The sequence below is a fragment of the Ostrea edulis genome, chromosome 5, assembly GCF_947568905.1.
Source record: "Ostrea edulis chromosome 5, xbOstEdul1.1, whole genome shotgun sequence".
Lineage (NCBI taxonomy): Eukaryota > Metazoa > Mollusca > Bivalvia > Ostreida > Ostreidae > Ostrea > Ostrea edulis.
Window position 1 is genome coordinate 63,322,967 of NC_079168.1, and position 10,982 is coordinate 63,333,948.

The 10,982-nt window shown below is 36.7% G+C and overlaps 1 protein-coding gene across 2 annotated transcripts; it reads left to right on the forward strand.

The window, feature by feature from the left end:
* Positions 1 to 665: 665 nt before the first annotated feature.
* Positions 666 to 10,603, forward strand: LOC125648922 (sodium-dependent phosphate transport protein 2B-like). Of its 2 annotated transcripts, XM_048875966.2 has the most exons (8): positions 666 to 1,223; positions 3,410 to 3,476; positions 5,464 to 5,592; positions 6,238 to 6,381; positions 6,529 to 6,720; positions 7,734 to 7,852; positions 7,975 to 8,119; positions 9,420 to 10,603. In XM_048875966.2, exons 1-8 carry the CDS (start codon positions 1,110 to 1,112, stop codon positions 10,283 to 10,285), a joined length of 1,776 nt encoding a protein of 591 aa, XP_048731923.2. In that variant the 5' UTR covers positions 666 to 1,109; the 3' UTR covers positions 10,286 to 10,603. The 2 variants fall into 2 exon arrangements, with proteins under 2 accessions (XP_048731923.2, XP_048731924.2); XM_048875967.2 differs by lacking the exon at positions 5,464 to 5,592.
* The last annotated feature ends 379 nt before the right edge of the window (positions 10,604 to 10,982 follow it).

The following is a 10,982-nucleotide window of genomic DNA, read 5'->3' on the forward strand; positions in this document are numbered from 1 at the left end:
AATACTAGCATGGGTAATTTGAAATCTTGAATTATACTGAATAAGTAAAACCAACTGTTGAGACACTCGATTTGAAAATTTAGAAAATAGTGTGTTTGAGCTATTTTGAAGGTCTATAAAATTTAATATTCTGCAGCAGCACAAGACATTAACAATACCACTCCACCCCCACCCACCCCCAAAAAAACCGGGGGTGGGGGGTGTCATTATAGAAACAAATTGACAAATATTTCTAGACATAAAAAAGTGCCATTTTAGAAACAGTTTTTATTTCCCACGTAATCGGAAATTCAGGAACACATAGTTTTTGATGAGTCCGTCTGTCTGCAAAAACTTTAACCTTGACCATTACTTTGGAATGGATGGTGATGGGGCTGAAACCTCCGTTACGTCAATATGATTATGAATGGTCTTTGAAACAAGTACTAAAGATGATTTTTTTTAAATTCAAAATTTGATTTGCCTGCAATACGAGTGTACTGCACGTATCGTTGTTTTCAACAAAATCGATGATTTTACTTTTCCTTCGATTAAATCAGCGTCCTGTATATCTTGATATGATCGTTGACTCCTATATAACATGCATTAATCTCAGAAAAGGAAACGAGAAGCGAATTTTAGCAACCACAAAAATATATTTGTTTGTTTCTAGGTAGTGTTTTTTTGTTTTTTTTTGTTTGTTTGTTTGTTGTTGTTGTTGTTATAGAATATAATGGCCATATATAAAGTAAACGAAACATCATCGCAATCGAAACCACGCAATAATGTTGACGACACGTTGAATGTTATTAAGGAACCTGCGTTTATGAATAATTTTTTAAAGGTTGGTGCAGTGAATATTAATATTGTATTTACCTATGAAAGCTGTGTGGTTGAGTTAACATGATATAGGTGTGCTTGCAATGTTAATAACACGCTTCCGTTAGATGGGGGCGCATACAATAGACATATGACCCACATCTGTCCCATTATTGTTTATAAAAGCTGCTAGAAACGACAGATTATGCACATCGTCCTTGACATTGTACAATCCTCGTATTACCTTGTTTATTCTTTTCGAACATTCTGAAAATGCGTCGTTAGGTTACGTCGCCCTCGTTGGGTCGTACATGACTTTCGCACACATGACGATGTCTCCCACTACCGATGAACATGGTGACGCTTCCAAACCTCACAACACGCAACTATCCATCGAAAACGTCAACGAGAAAGCAACCACGTTGGTAAACTTTTAAAAGAGTTTTTGCTTACTAATCGTAAATATTTTTAGGGCGCGCTTAATTTGCCTGCACCAGTGTGCACTCCATGTTATCATAATCTTAGTGCGCATTTCAGCAATTGTTAGAAATATTAGATAAAGCATGTCCTTAAACAATCAATTTCAATCAAATGTGAAAATGTCTGAATTTTCTCAATTATTATATGCATAGACAACAATTTGTTTACATATATGTCAACATTTTAACTAATCTAAATGTTGTATGTTCTAAATACAAACTTATACATGGAATATCTTTAAAAATATCACTCACCATAAAAATCATTCATAAAAATATCAACGTCTTAAAATTGCTACGATGGATTCTGAATAATACCAATACATGGTATCATCGCATGCCGTTCACCATTGACGCCGCGGGGGTCCGGTTTAGAATAGGTCTTCAGTACCCCATGCTTGTCGTAAGAGGAGACTAAATGGAGGCGGTCATTCAGATGAGACCGCAAAACCCGAGGCCCCGTGTCACAGCAGGTGTGATACGATAAAGACCCCTTTCTGCTCAAAGACTGTAAGCGCCGAGCTTAGGTCTAATTTAGCAGGCTTTCACCGGCAATGGTTTCGTCTCCATATGAGTGAAAAATTCTCCAGCAGGACGTTGTTTTTATATTCTTATGAAGCATATTTTATTCAAAAGCTTCTACATGAGAAGAAAAATATCTTGTTGTGGCCTTCAACTCAACATTTAGATATATCGACAACGTTTTATCTATCAACAATAATCAATTTCATTCATATGTCGATTCGATATATCCCTGTAAACTCGAAATAAAAGACACCAGAGTCCTCCACATCTGCTTCGTACTTAGATATTTTATTGAATATAGATGTTAACGGCAAACTAGCAACTCAGCTTTATGACAAACGGGATGGTTTCAGCTTCTCAATCATCAACTTCTCATATTTATGTAGCAATATTCCATTATCACCTTATATGGTGTTTATATATCTCAACTGATTCGATACGCAAGAGCTTGTTCTGCGTACGATAAGTTTTTAAATCGAGGCAGGCTGCTGACAAACAAATTAATGTTACAGGGGTTTCAACAGTCTCATTTAAAATCAGCATTTCGCAAATTCTGTGTTCGTTATAATAATCTAATTTGCCAATACAACCTATCACTTGGTCAAATGCTGTCTGACGTGTTTGTTACCGATTGTTAGGCCGTTTTTGGCACACTGATTTTGACTACGGATTACTTCGTTTACCTTATGAAGATATAGAGCTTACGGCGGGCGTGATCGGTCGACAGTGAATGCATACTCCTCCTAGGCACATGATCCCACCTCTGGTATATCCAGGGGTCCGTGTTAGCCCAAATCTCTAATTTGTATTCCTTATAGAAGTCATGAGATTGACCATAGTTCGTTATCTTCACCTTTCACAATATACAACCAACCAACTGTTCACCAGTGTAAATGTACACAGTGCCTGTGAATCAAGTGCACCTATACGTTTTTGGTACGTCTCATTTGAGAATTTGATATGTCAGCAGCTTTTGGTAAAGTGCCACAAAATTTGACCTATGGATTGCGCTTGCGGCTGTAGCTGTGAGGCTTCTTTATCGCGCCAAACCTGCCGTGACATATCCGAAAGGCCCGTGACTTTCGCTTGTAGAGTAGCCCTGGGGCTTGGCGAGGTAATAGTCACTACATAAACTTCCTGGTTTCGAACGAACGATTTAACCACAAGGCTACCGCGACGACTTTTGCTATACAATTATTAAGGTCACTTCATGAGCTACTGTCAAGGTCACCAGCAATACTTCACTCAGTTTATCTTTTTTTTTACTCTACAACTTTCTTTCACTCTGCTTTGTTTCACTTTATAGCTTTATTTGTTCTACTGCTTTGTTCCAATCTATTAAGGTGTTCTTTGTTTCACTCTTTTTTAATGCTCATGTATTGATAACATGCTTTGTTTTATTGTCTTTTAAATGCTCACTTTTTTTTCTTTGTTTCACAATTATTTCTAAACATCCATCTAGTGACTCTTCAATGCTCTTCTATTCTTTATACAAAATGTAACTTTGTTTTACTGTCATTTTTAAACCGCTCGCCTTTTACTAACCTGCTTTGTTTCTACGAAACGCTCACTACTTACCAATTCCTAATATTCATTCTTACTAAAAGGATACCTTGCCTCCCGAGGACCCCTGGGCATTACCTGAACTGAAAGATACCGGAACTCCTTGGAAAGGTGAGAAACGCATATCAATACGAAATAACAGTATAGACATGATCAAATGAGTAGAATATTTCTCCTTTTGCTTTATCTTTTTTTTATGCGCAAACTGAAGACATTCGATCCTCAAGTAGGCCTACACTGTACCAACAACCCCACTGACTTCAAGAGGATGAATACGGGCTAAACCTTTACCCGATTCTGAGGTCCATCTACTCGTTTGATTACAGCCGTGTTTCTAGCTTAGTTAAAACACTGTTTACTAGTCACGTGATTACATACTGGTTTACAAGACTGAGTGGCAAGTCTAGTTTTCCAACGTTTTGCATGCACCAGCTGACCCTTTATGGCAGAATAATCCATTAATTGACTTTGGTCATTTTAAAGCAAAACCAAAACATATAGATATTCATTGTTTTTGCCTTAATATATTTACCAATTGTTATAATTATAGTAATTTCCTCATCAATGTGTTGTTGTTGTGAACAATATGAATCTTGATAAATATAGTGCGTCTATTTTATGGAATGGAAATTCCGACGGAAAACAGAATGTAAATATAAAAAGTAACTTTCATATACACACATTTCAACAGTTTCGTTTAAAGTAAGCATTTCGCAAATTCTATGGTCGTTATAACGATCTTTTTGCCAATACCAACTATCATTGGGTCAAATGTTGTCTGAATTGTTTCATGCCGATTGTTAGGTCGTTCTTGGCACACTGATTTTGACTACGGATAACTCCGTTTACCTGATCAAGATATAAGACTCACGACGGGTGTGACCGGTTGACAGAGGATGCTTACTCCTTCTAGGCACCTGGTCCCTCCTTTGGTATGTCCAGGGGTCCGTGTTTGCCCAGCTCTCTATTTTGTATTCCTAAAAAGGAGTTATGAGATTTATGCATAAATTAGGGATGTCAACGAATATTCGACTATTCGAATATTTTTCAATACCATCGACGTTGGACTACGTTTTTTATTCGAATAGTCAGTAAAAATTTGTACATACAAACAATTGATAATTTACCAATTTGAATCCATGTGTTCCAATGGGTGAGGGTATTTAAAATGCCATATTTTCCATTTATTTTGAAATAGATTGTCATGTATGTTGTCTTAATTAATTGTCATGATGGACGTTTACATTGGGGTCTGGGTGGCCCTGCTCATGTTGTTATATATCCTCAAGGTGTTTATCATTATTATCCCTTACAACGCCTTTACATGACCAAACATTTTAAAAACATTTTTAACGTTAAATTTAGATTAAATATGCCTTGAAGTGGAATGCATTATGCATATTTCATTGCTGGTAAAGGCTATTAAATTCGTGAGTAAGGTGTACACCAAACATTATAGAACAAAGGAATATCACCGTAACAGTGGTTAAAAAAAGTTTGAATAATCGAATATTCTTTGACTAAAGCTATCAAATAATTGACTAAGAAATTTATTAATTCTGACATCCCTAGTATAAATACTTAGAAAGCAATAGTCTTCTGAATCAATGTAAATTAAACATCAACCACACAAGTAGCATGTTACGATGTTTACTGGTAGGTGGCTGGGTATACCATTTGATGGCAGATGCTGTTCTGTCTGTAATTGCAGATAATTAGCAAATGAAATACACTTTATTTTAGAATGTAAAGGTTTTTCAGATGTAAGAAGCAAATTTTTCGACACGAAATTCTGCTACAGACCAAATACTTTTAAATTCTGTAAATTGATTTCATCTATGAAACTGAAAACTTTGAAAGGACTCTGCATGTTTTTACTAAACGAATCAGTTTGTCTTCCTTTGATTATATAATCTTTAGTCCCCAGCATAATTTATATCATACCTCTTATAAATTGTACCTCAAGTACTAATATATAGCTGGTGTACGTGAATAAACTAAATTAATTTTATTAAATTGATGTTTATCGAATATTTCGTGACCTTTAGAAGGTCGGCCTTGTTTGTTATCTCACTGTTTGTTATTTACCTTTTCACAGAACTGAGTACAAAGGGGAAGATATTGCGTGCAGTGTGGACTTCTACCCGGATATTGCTAATCCTAGCAAGTCTGTACTTTTTCATTTGTTCTTTGGACTTCTTAAGCTCAGCCTTCAGACTTCTGGGAGGTAACAGTAGAATTCATAGACTTTTGTTGTAGTGGTAAACACTTCAGATGTGATAACAAGAATAACCGCTAGGTGTAAATACATCGTCAAAATAAGGTAATAAAGAAAACATTGTTTAATGTAAACAGGATCATAAAATAAAGTTATCCTGAAACATTGCTTCGAGGTAACACATCCGTAATTACAATGAAAGAGATGCATTAACTTCCATATCAGCTTCAATTAGATTGTGAATAGGTAAAATATAGTACTAGTGCTCTGACAAAATATACAGGGAAAGCCCCACTCTAAACAATAAGAAGGAACACCATATCCACGCTGAATCAAAGGGAAAAACAATTTAATAAGTATAGTATTTTACCTAACACCATTGCTTCTTTGTTAGTACATATTCTGCCTGTCATATTCAAAAATGGGCATGAATAGGGAAAAGTAGGTCCAATAAATATTGTTCATCATTATTATTTTGACCTGATGGTCGGAACAATTATGTATATGACACTGGGTGAAATTTGATTCAGGACGAAACCAGAGGACAGGCGGACAGACTGATGATGGAGTAGCAATATATTATTCTTGTTTATAAGAAGTAATTGTCAAATAGTTAAGATGAAAGGAAATCAAACGATGACATTCTTTTTTAAGGAAAGACAGCAGGTAAAGTATTCCAAAACAGCGAGCTTCTACAAAACCCGATATGTGGAGTAATGATAGGAGTGTTGACCACAGTTCTGGTTCAAAGTTCCTCTACAACCACGTCCATCGTCGTCAGCATGGTGGCAGCCGACAGTAAGTTCCTCCACAAATTTTCTCTGCTATTTGAACAATTGGGACTGCTTTGAAATTGTACAAAAGAGTGGAATCCAAAGTTTCTGTACCATTAACAATTCAATAAAATTCATTGGACATACTTTGCCCATTTTGTTTTTCCTACAGTTCTGACAGTGAAGTTGTCCATCCCGATTGTAATGGGTGCCAATATCGGAACATCAGTGACAAACACGATTGTATCGCTAGGGGAGATCACCCATCGTAATGACTTCCGGCGAGCATTCGCTGGAGCCACTGTGCATGATATGTTTAATTGGCTTTCTGTCATAGTCTTGCTTCCATTGGAAGTTGCAACAGGTTTGTCAGAGGATTTATTGGAAAAAGAAGCTTTGTACGTCTCATGTATCAATATATTAGATCTTTAGACAGTGCGAAGCCCCCTATAACGAGATTTGTACTCGATACAAAATATAATTTCTACAGCGATTTCCTCCACAGATGTTGGATTCAATCCTTTGTATGAAGTAACTGTAATTGTGATCGATTTGGCCAAAAACTATGTGTGTTTACGGTAACCTGTTGAACAAATAGGATCGGTTGTTTTTTTTGTTTTTTAATTTTATTTATTTTCATTCTTTTGCAATATTTTTGCACTTGCTTACCTTGACAGTGTTTTTTCTTTTTTTAAAAACCCTCATCAACTGCTAGGGATTGTGTTATCCGTGCAATTTTCCCCACAGCTTTACTTTCATTGTCCTTTAGTTGGTAGGTTGGCTACGTTTAATGTCTCCCCCAATTTTTTTTCGACCGTATAGGTACTTCACTAATGCTGGTGAAGGGCTGCAAAATTTAGGTGCTTACGTCTTTTGACGAGGGGGGATCTTTATCGTGCCACACCTGCTGTGACACGGGGGTCTCATCCGAAGGACCACCCCATTTAATCGCCTCTTACGACAAGCAAGGGGTACTAAGGACCTCTTCTGGCCCGGATTCCCACGGATTCTTTAGATTGAAGTCATGAAATTGGTTGAAAACCCTGTAAATGCCGTGAAATTTCGGAATGGTGCAATAACACTTATTGACTCTTTCAGGTGGGCACATTCTTTGAAAGTCAGAGATAAAACGCTCGCCGTTTTCACAGAACTCCCAATGGATGAAGTTAGTGGAGTAATAGCGGGTTCGGTTCCGGAAGGAGATGAAATTTTAAAAAATATATATATTTTCCGATAAAAAAAAATAGGGTCGGGGCGAAAATATAAGGTCGATTGGGTGACCGTAAACATACTCTTTGACCTTTGTTATATCGCTGTAGTTGTAATTGATTTATTATATACCCCCGATGGATACATCATGAACTTTTGTATCCATAGGTTATTTATATCATCTGTCTGGGGCTGTAATAGAAAGCATGCAACTTGAAACGTACGAAGATGCCAATAAAGACTTGCTAAAGGCGGCGACGAAACCCTTCACCAAGTTAATCATTGAAGTAAGATTAAAGAAGTTAGTCAGGGAATCTTGTAACCTTTAGTGAGTTTAGAGGTTTAATTACCAAAATGACAAACATTGTAGAAAATAAATGTGATTTATGCCCCATCTTTCATTCTATAGGTAGATTCTAAGAAGATAAACATGATAGCTAAAGGAGATGGGAAGGAAGACTACAGATTGCTGAAAACGTGCTGTCGGTCCAAATCCATACCCGCTACCAATGAAACTGGATACAATTTTACACAGTCCATATGTCTTAAAAATTGTTAAGTACAGCTTTTTAGGTCATTTGAATAAACCCAGGTGACCTATTGCAATACGCCGGTTTCGAGATAAGTTAAGAGTTGTTTTCCTTTGGAGAACTCTCGTACATGTAAGGCGCGAAACAACTTGTTTACACGCGGGAGTGGGACAAATATTCATCACTGCATAAGTGAATGTACTCAGTAAGTTTCTCATACGCTGTTTGATCACCCGAATTTGACTGATACACAAACTAAGTAAGTGATAAGTATTTAGGGAGTAATTAAATACATGTACATGGAATTATTATATCATGTTATTTCGTTGATCGTTAGTACTGGTACCATATATAGGATATTACTTGCAAATATGACATTGTTTTAATGTTTCCTCTTTAATAAAACACTTTTTTCAATAGTATTTTGTATTTCCCACATTCACATATTTAAAGTGACTATAGGTCCACTCTGTCCCACTTAGGCATTCAAAGTTCCACTAAATGCACCTCCTACACAGAAGAGCTTGTATCTTGAAACTGGTATATTGGTTGTCGTGCGTTAACAATTGAACATTTTTAACTTCTTGATAACTACTATTCCAATTTCTTTCAAATGGTATTAAGCATTTTTGGGATAAGGAGGACAAACGTTGTAAATTTGGTACTAGTGATACTGTGACCTAGTACTCAGGTGACCGTTGAGGCCTATTGGCCTCTTGTAGACTAAATGAAAGATGAAGATAACGAACAGTGATCGATCTCATTACTCCTATAAGGAATGCAAAAATTCATAGCATTTGACCCAATGATAGGTTGTGTTGGCAAACTAGATCATATGCTGATTCGCTATGCAAGAGCTTGTACTGTGTATGACCAGTTTTTAAATCCAGGCAGGCTACTGAAAAACAAATTGATGTTACAGTCTCGTTTAAAATCAGTATTTTCAAATTCTTTGGTCGTTATAATGATCTAGTTTGCCAATACAACATATCAATGGATCATACGCTATCTGACGTGTTTCATACCGATTGTTAGGCTTTTCTTGGCACACTGATTTTGACTACAGATTACTCCATTTACTGATCAAGATATAGGGCTCACGGCGGGTGTGACTGGTCGGCAGGGGATGCATACTCCTCCTATACACCCGATTCCACCTCTAGATTTGCCTAACTCTCTAATTGGTATTCCTTAAAGGAGTTATGAGATTGATCACTGTTCTTAATAGTCGCCTTTCATTCTGTGATTTTATATTTCAACCTAATGCCCACAATTGTGTATTAGTACTGAGAGACATTTTAAAGATTGATGGTCTTTGTTTCAGGTTCCCATTTGTTCGTGGATTCCCCATTGTCCGATTCTGAGATAGGGATCATCATGCTCGTTGTCTCTCTCGCACTTCTCTGTCTATGCTTGTTTGGAATTGTCAAGTTACTAAACTCTCTACTACATGGAAACATTCGTAGAATTATCAAAAAGTTTGTGAATTATGATTTCCCTGGAAAAGCGGCATATTTCACGGGATACATAGCCATTGTGATCGGGATGGGCTTTACTATATTGGTCCAATCTAGTTCTATTTTCACCTCCACTTTGACCCCTTTGGTGGGGGTGGGGGTCGTCAGTATTGATCGAATGTATCCTTTGAGTCTTGGATCTAACATTGGAACCACAACCACGGGAATCCTAGCGGCTCTTGCGACGGATACACGAGATGGAACGCTTCGACTACAAAATTCTCTCCGTGTTGCGATGTGCCATCTGTTCTTCAACCTTACAGCCATTTGTATTTGGTATCCCATTCCATTTATGAGATTTCCAATCCGCCTAGCCAAATTTCTCGGCAGCACCACATCAAAGTATCGGTGGTTTGCCCTGTTTTATTTAGGAGTAACGTTCTTCTTCCTCCCGCTGGCTGTGTTTGGGCTGTCGCAAGGGGGATGGGAAGTTCTTGCCGGAGTTGGCATACCCATCATCTGTTTGATTCTAGTCATCGGTGTAGTGAACCTGCTTCAGAGAGAAAGACCCAAATGGTTACCTAAAAAGATTCAGAACTGGAAGTTTTTGCCTCTTTATTTTCGTTCACTAGATCCCCTGGACAGACTGTTTAACCACATGTGTGGATTCTGTAAAATGTGTCACCACCACCACCACCACCATCATCATCATCACAATCAGCCATCATCATGATAAAACGAGCGCATGACCATAAAAACCGAAAGCTATAAGATGTATCAATGTTATCGTCCACTTGGATGCATGGTTCAATGTACCGCGCACCTGTTTTTAATGATTAAATGTACCGTACACCTAGCTGTATCTTTTATCTAATTTATTGTACATATTTATTTCATAGTTAAATAAACTGTACACCAAGCTGTAGTTTTTATTTAATTTATTGTACATATGTATTTCATAGTTAAATAAACCGTACACCTAGCTGTATCTTTTATCTAATTTATTGTACATATGTATTTCATAGTTAAATAAACCGTACACCAAGCTGTATCTTTTATCTAATTTATTGTACATATTTATTTCATAGTTAGATAAACCGTACACCAAACTGTATCTTTTATCTAATTTATTGTACATATTTATTGCATAGTTAAATAAACCGCACACCAAGCTGTAACCTTTATTTAATTCATTGTACATATTTATTTCATAGTTAAATATACTGTACACTTGTATTTTATGGTTTAATAAACTATATTCACATTCCAATATGATTTAGCTATGACTTCACGCTACAATGACTCTCTGACGTAATAATAATAATAATGATTGGTTTTATATAGCGCCTTTTCCAGCGTATGCTGCTCAAAGCAGCTTTACAATAATCAATGTACATTATTACCCCGGCAGACCTTATCAATCTAGATAC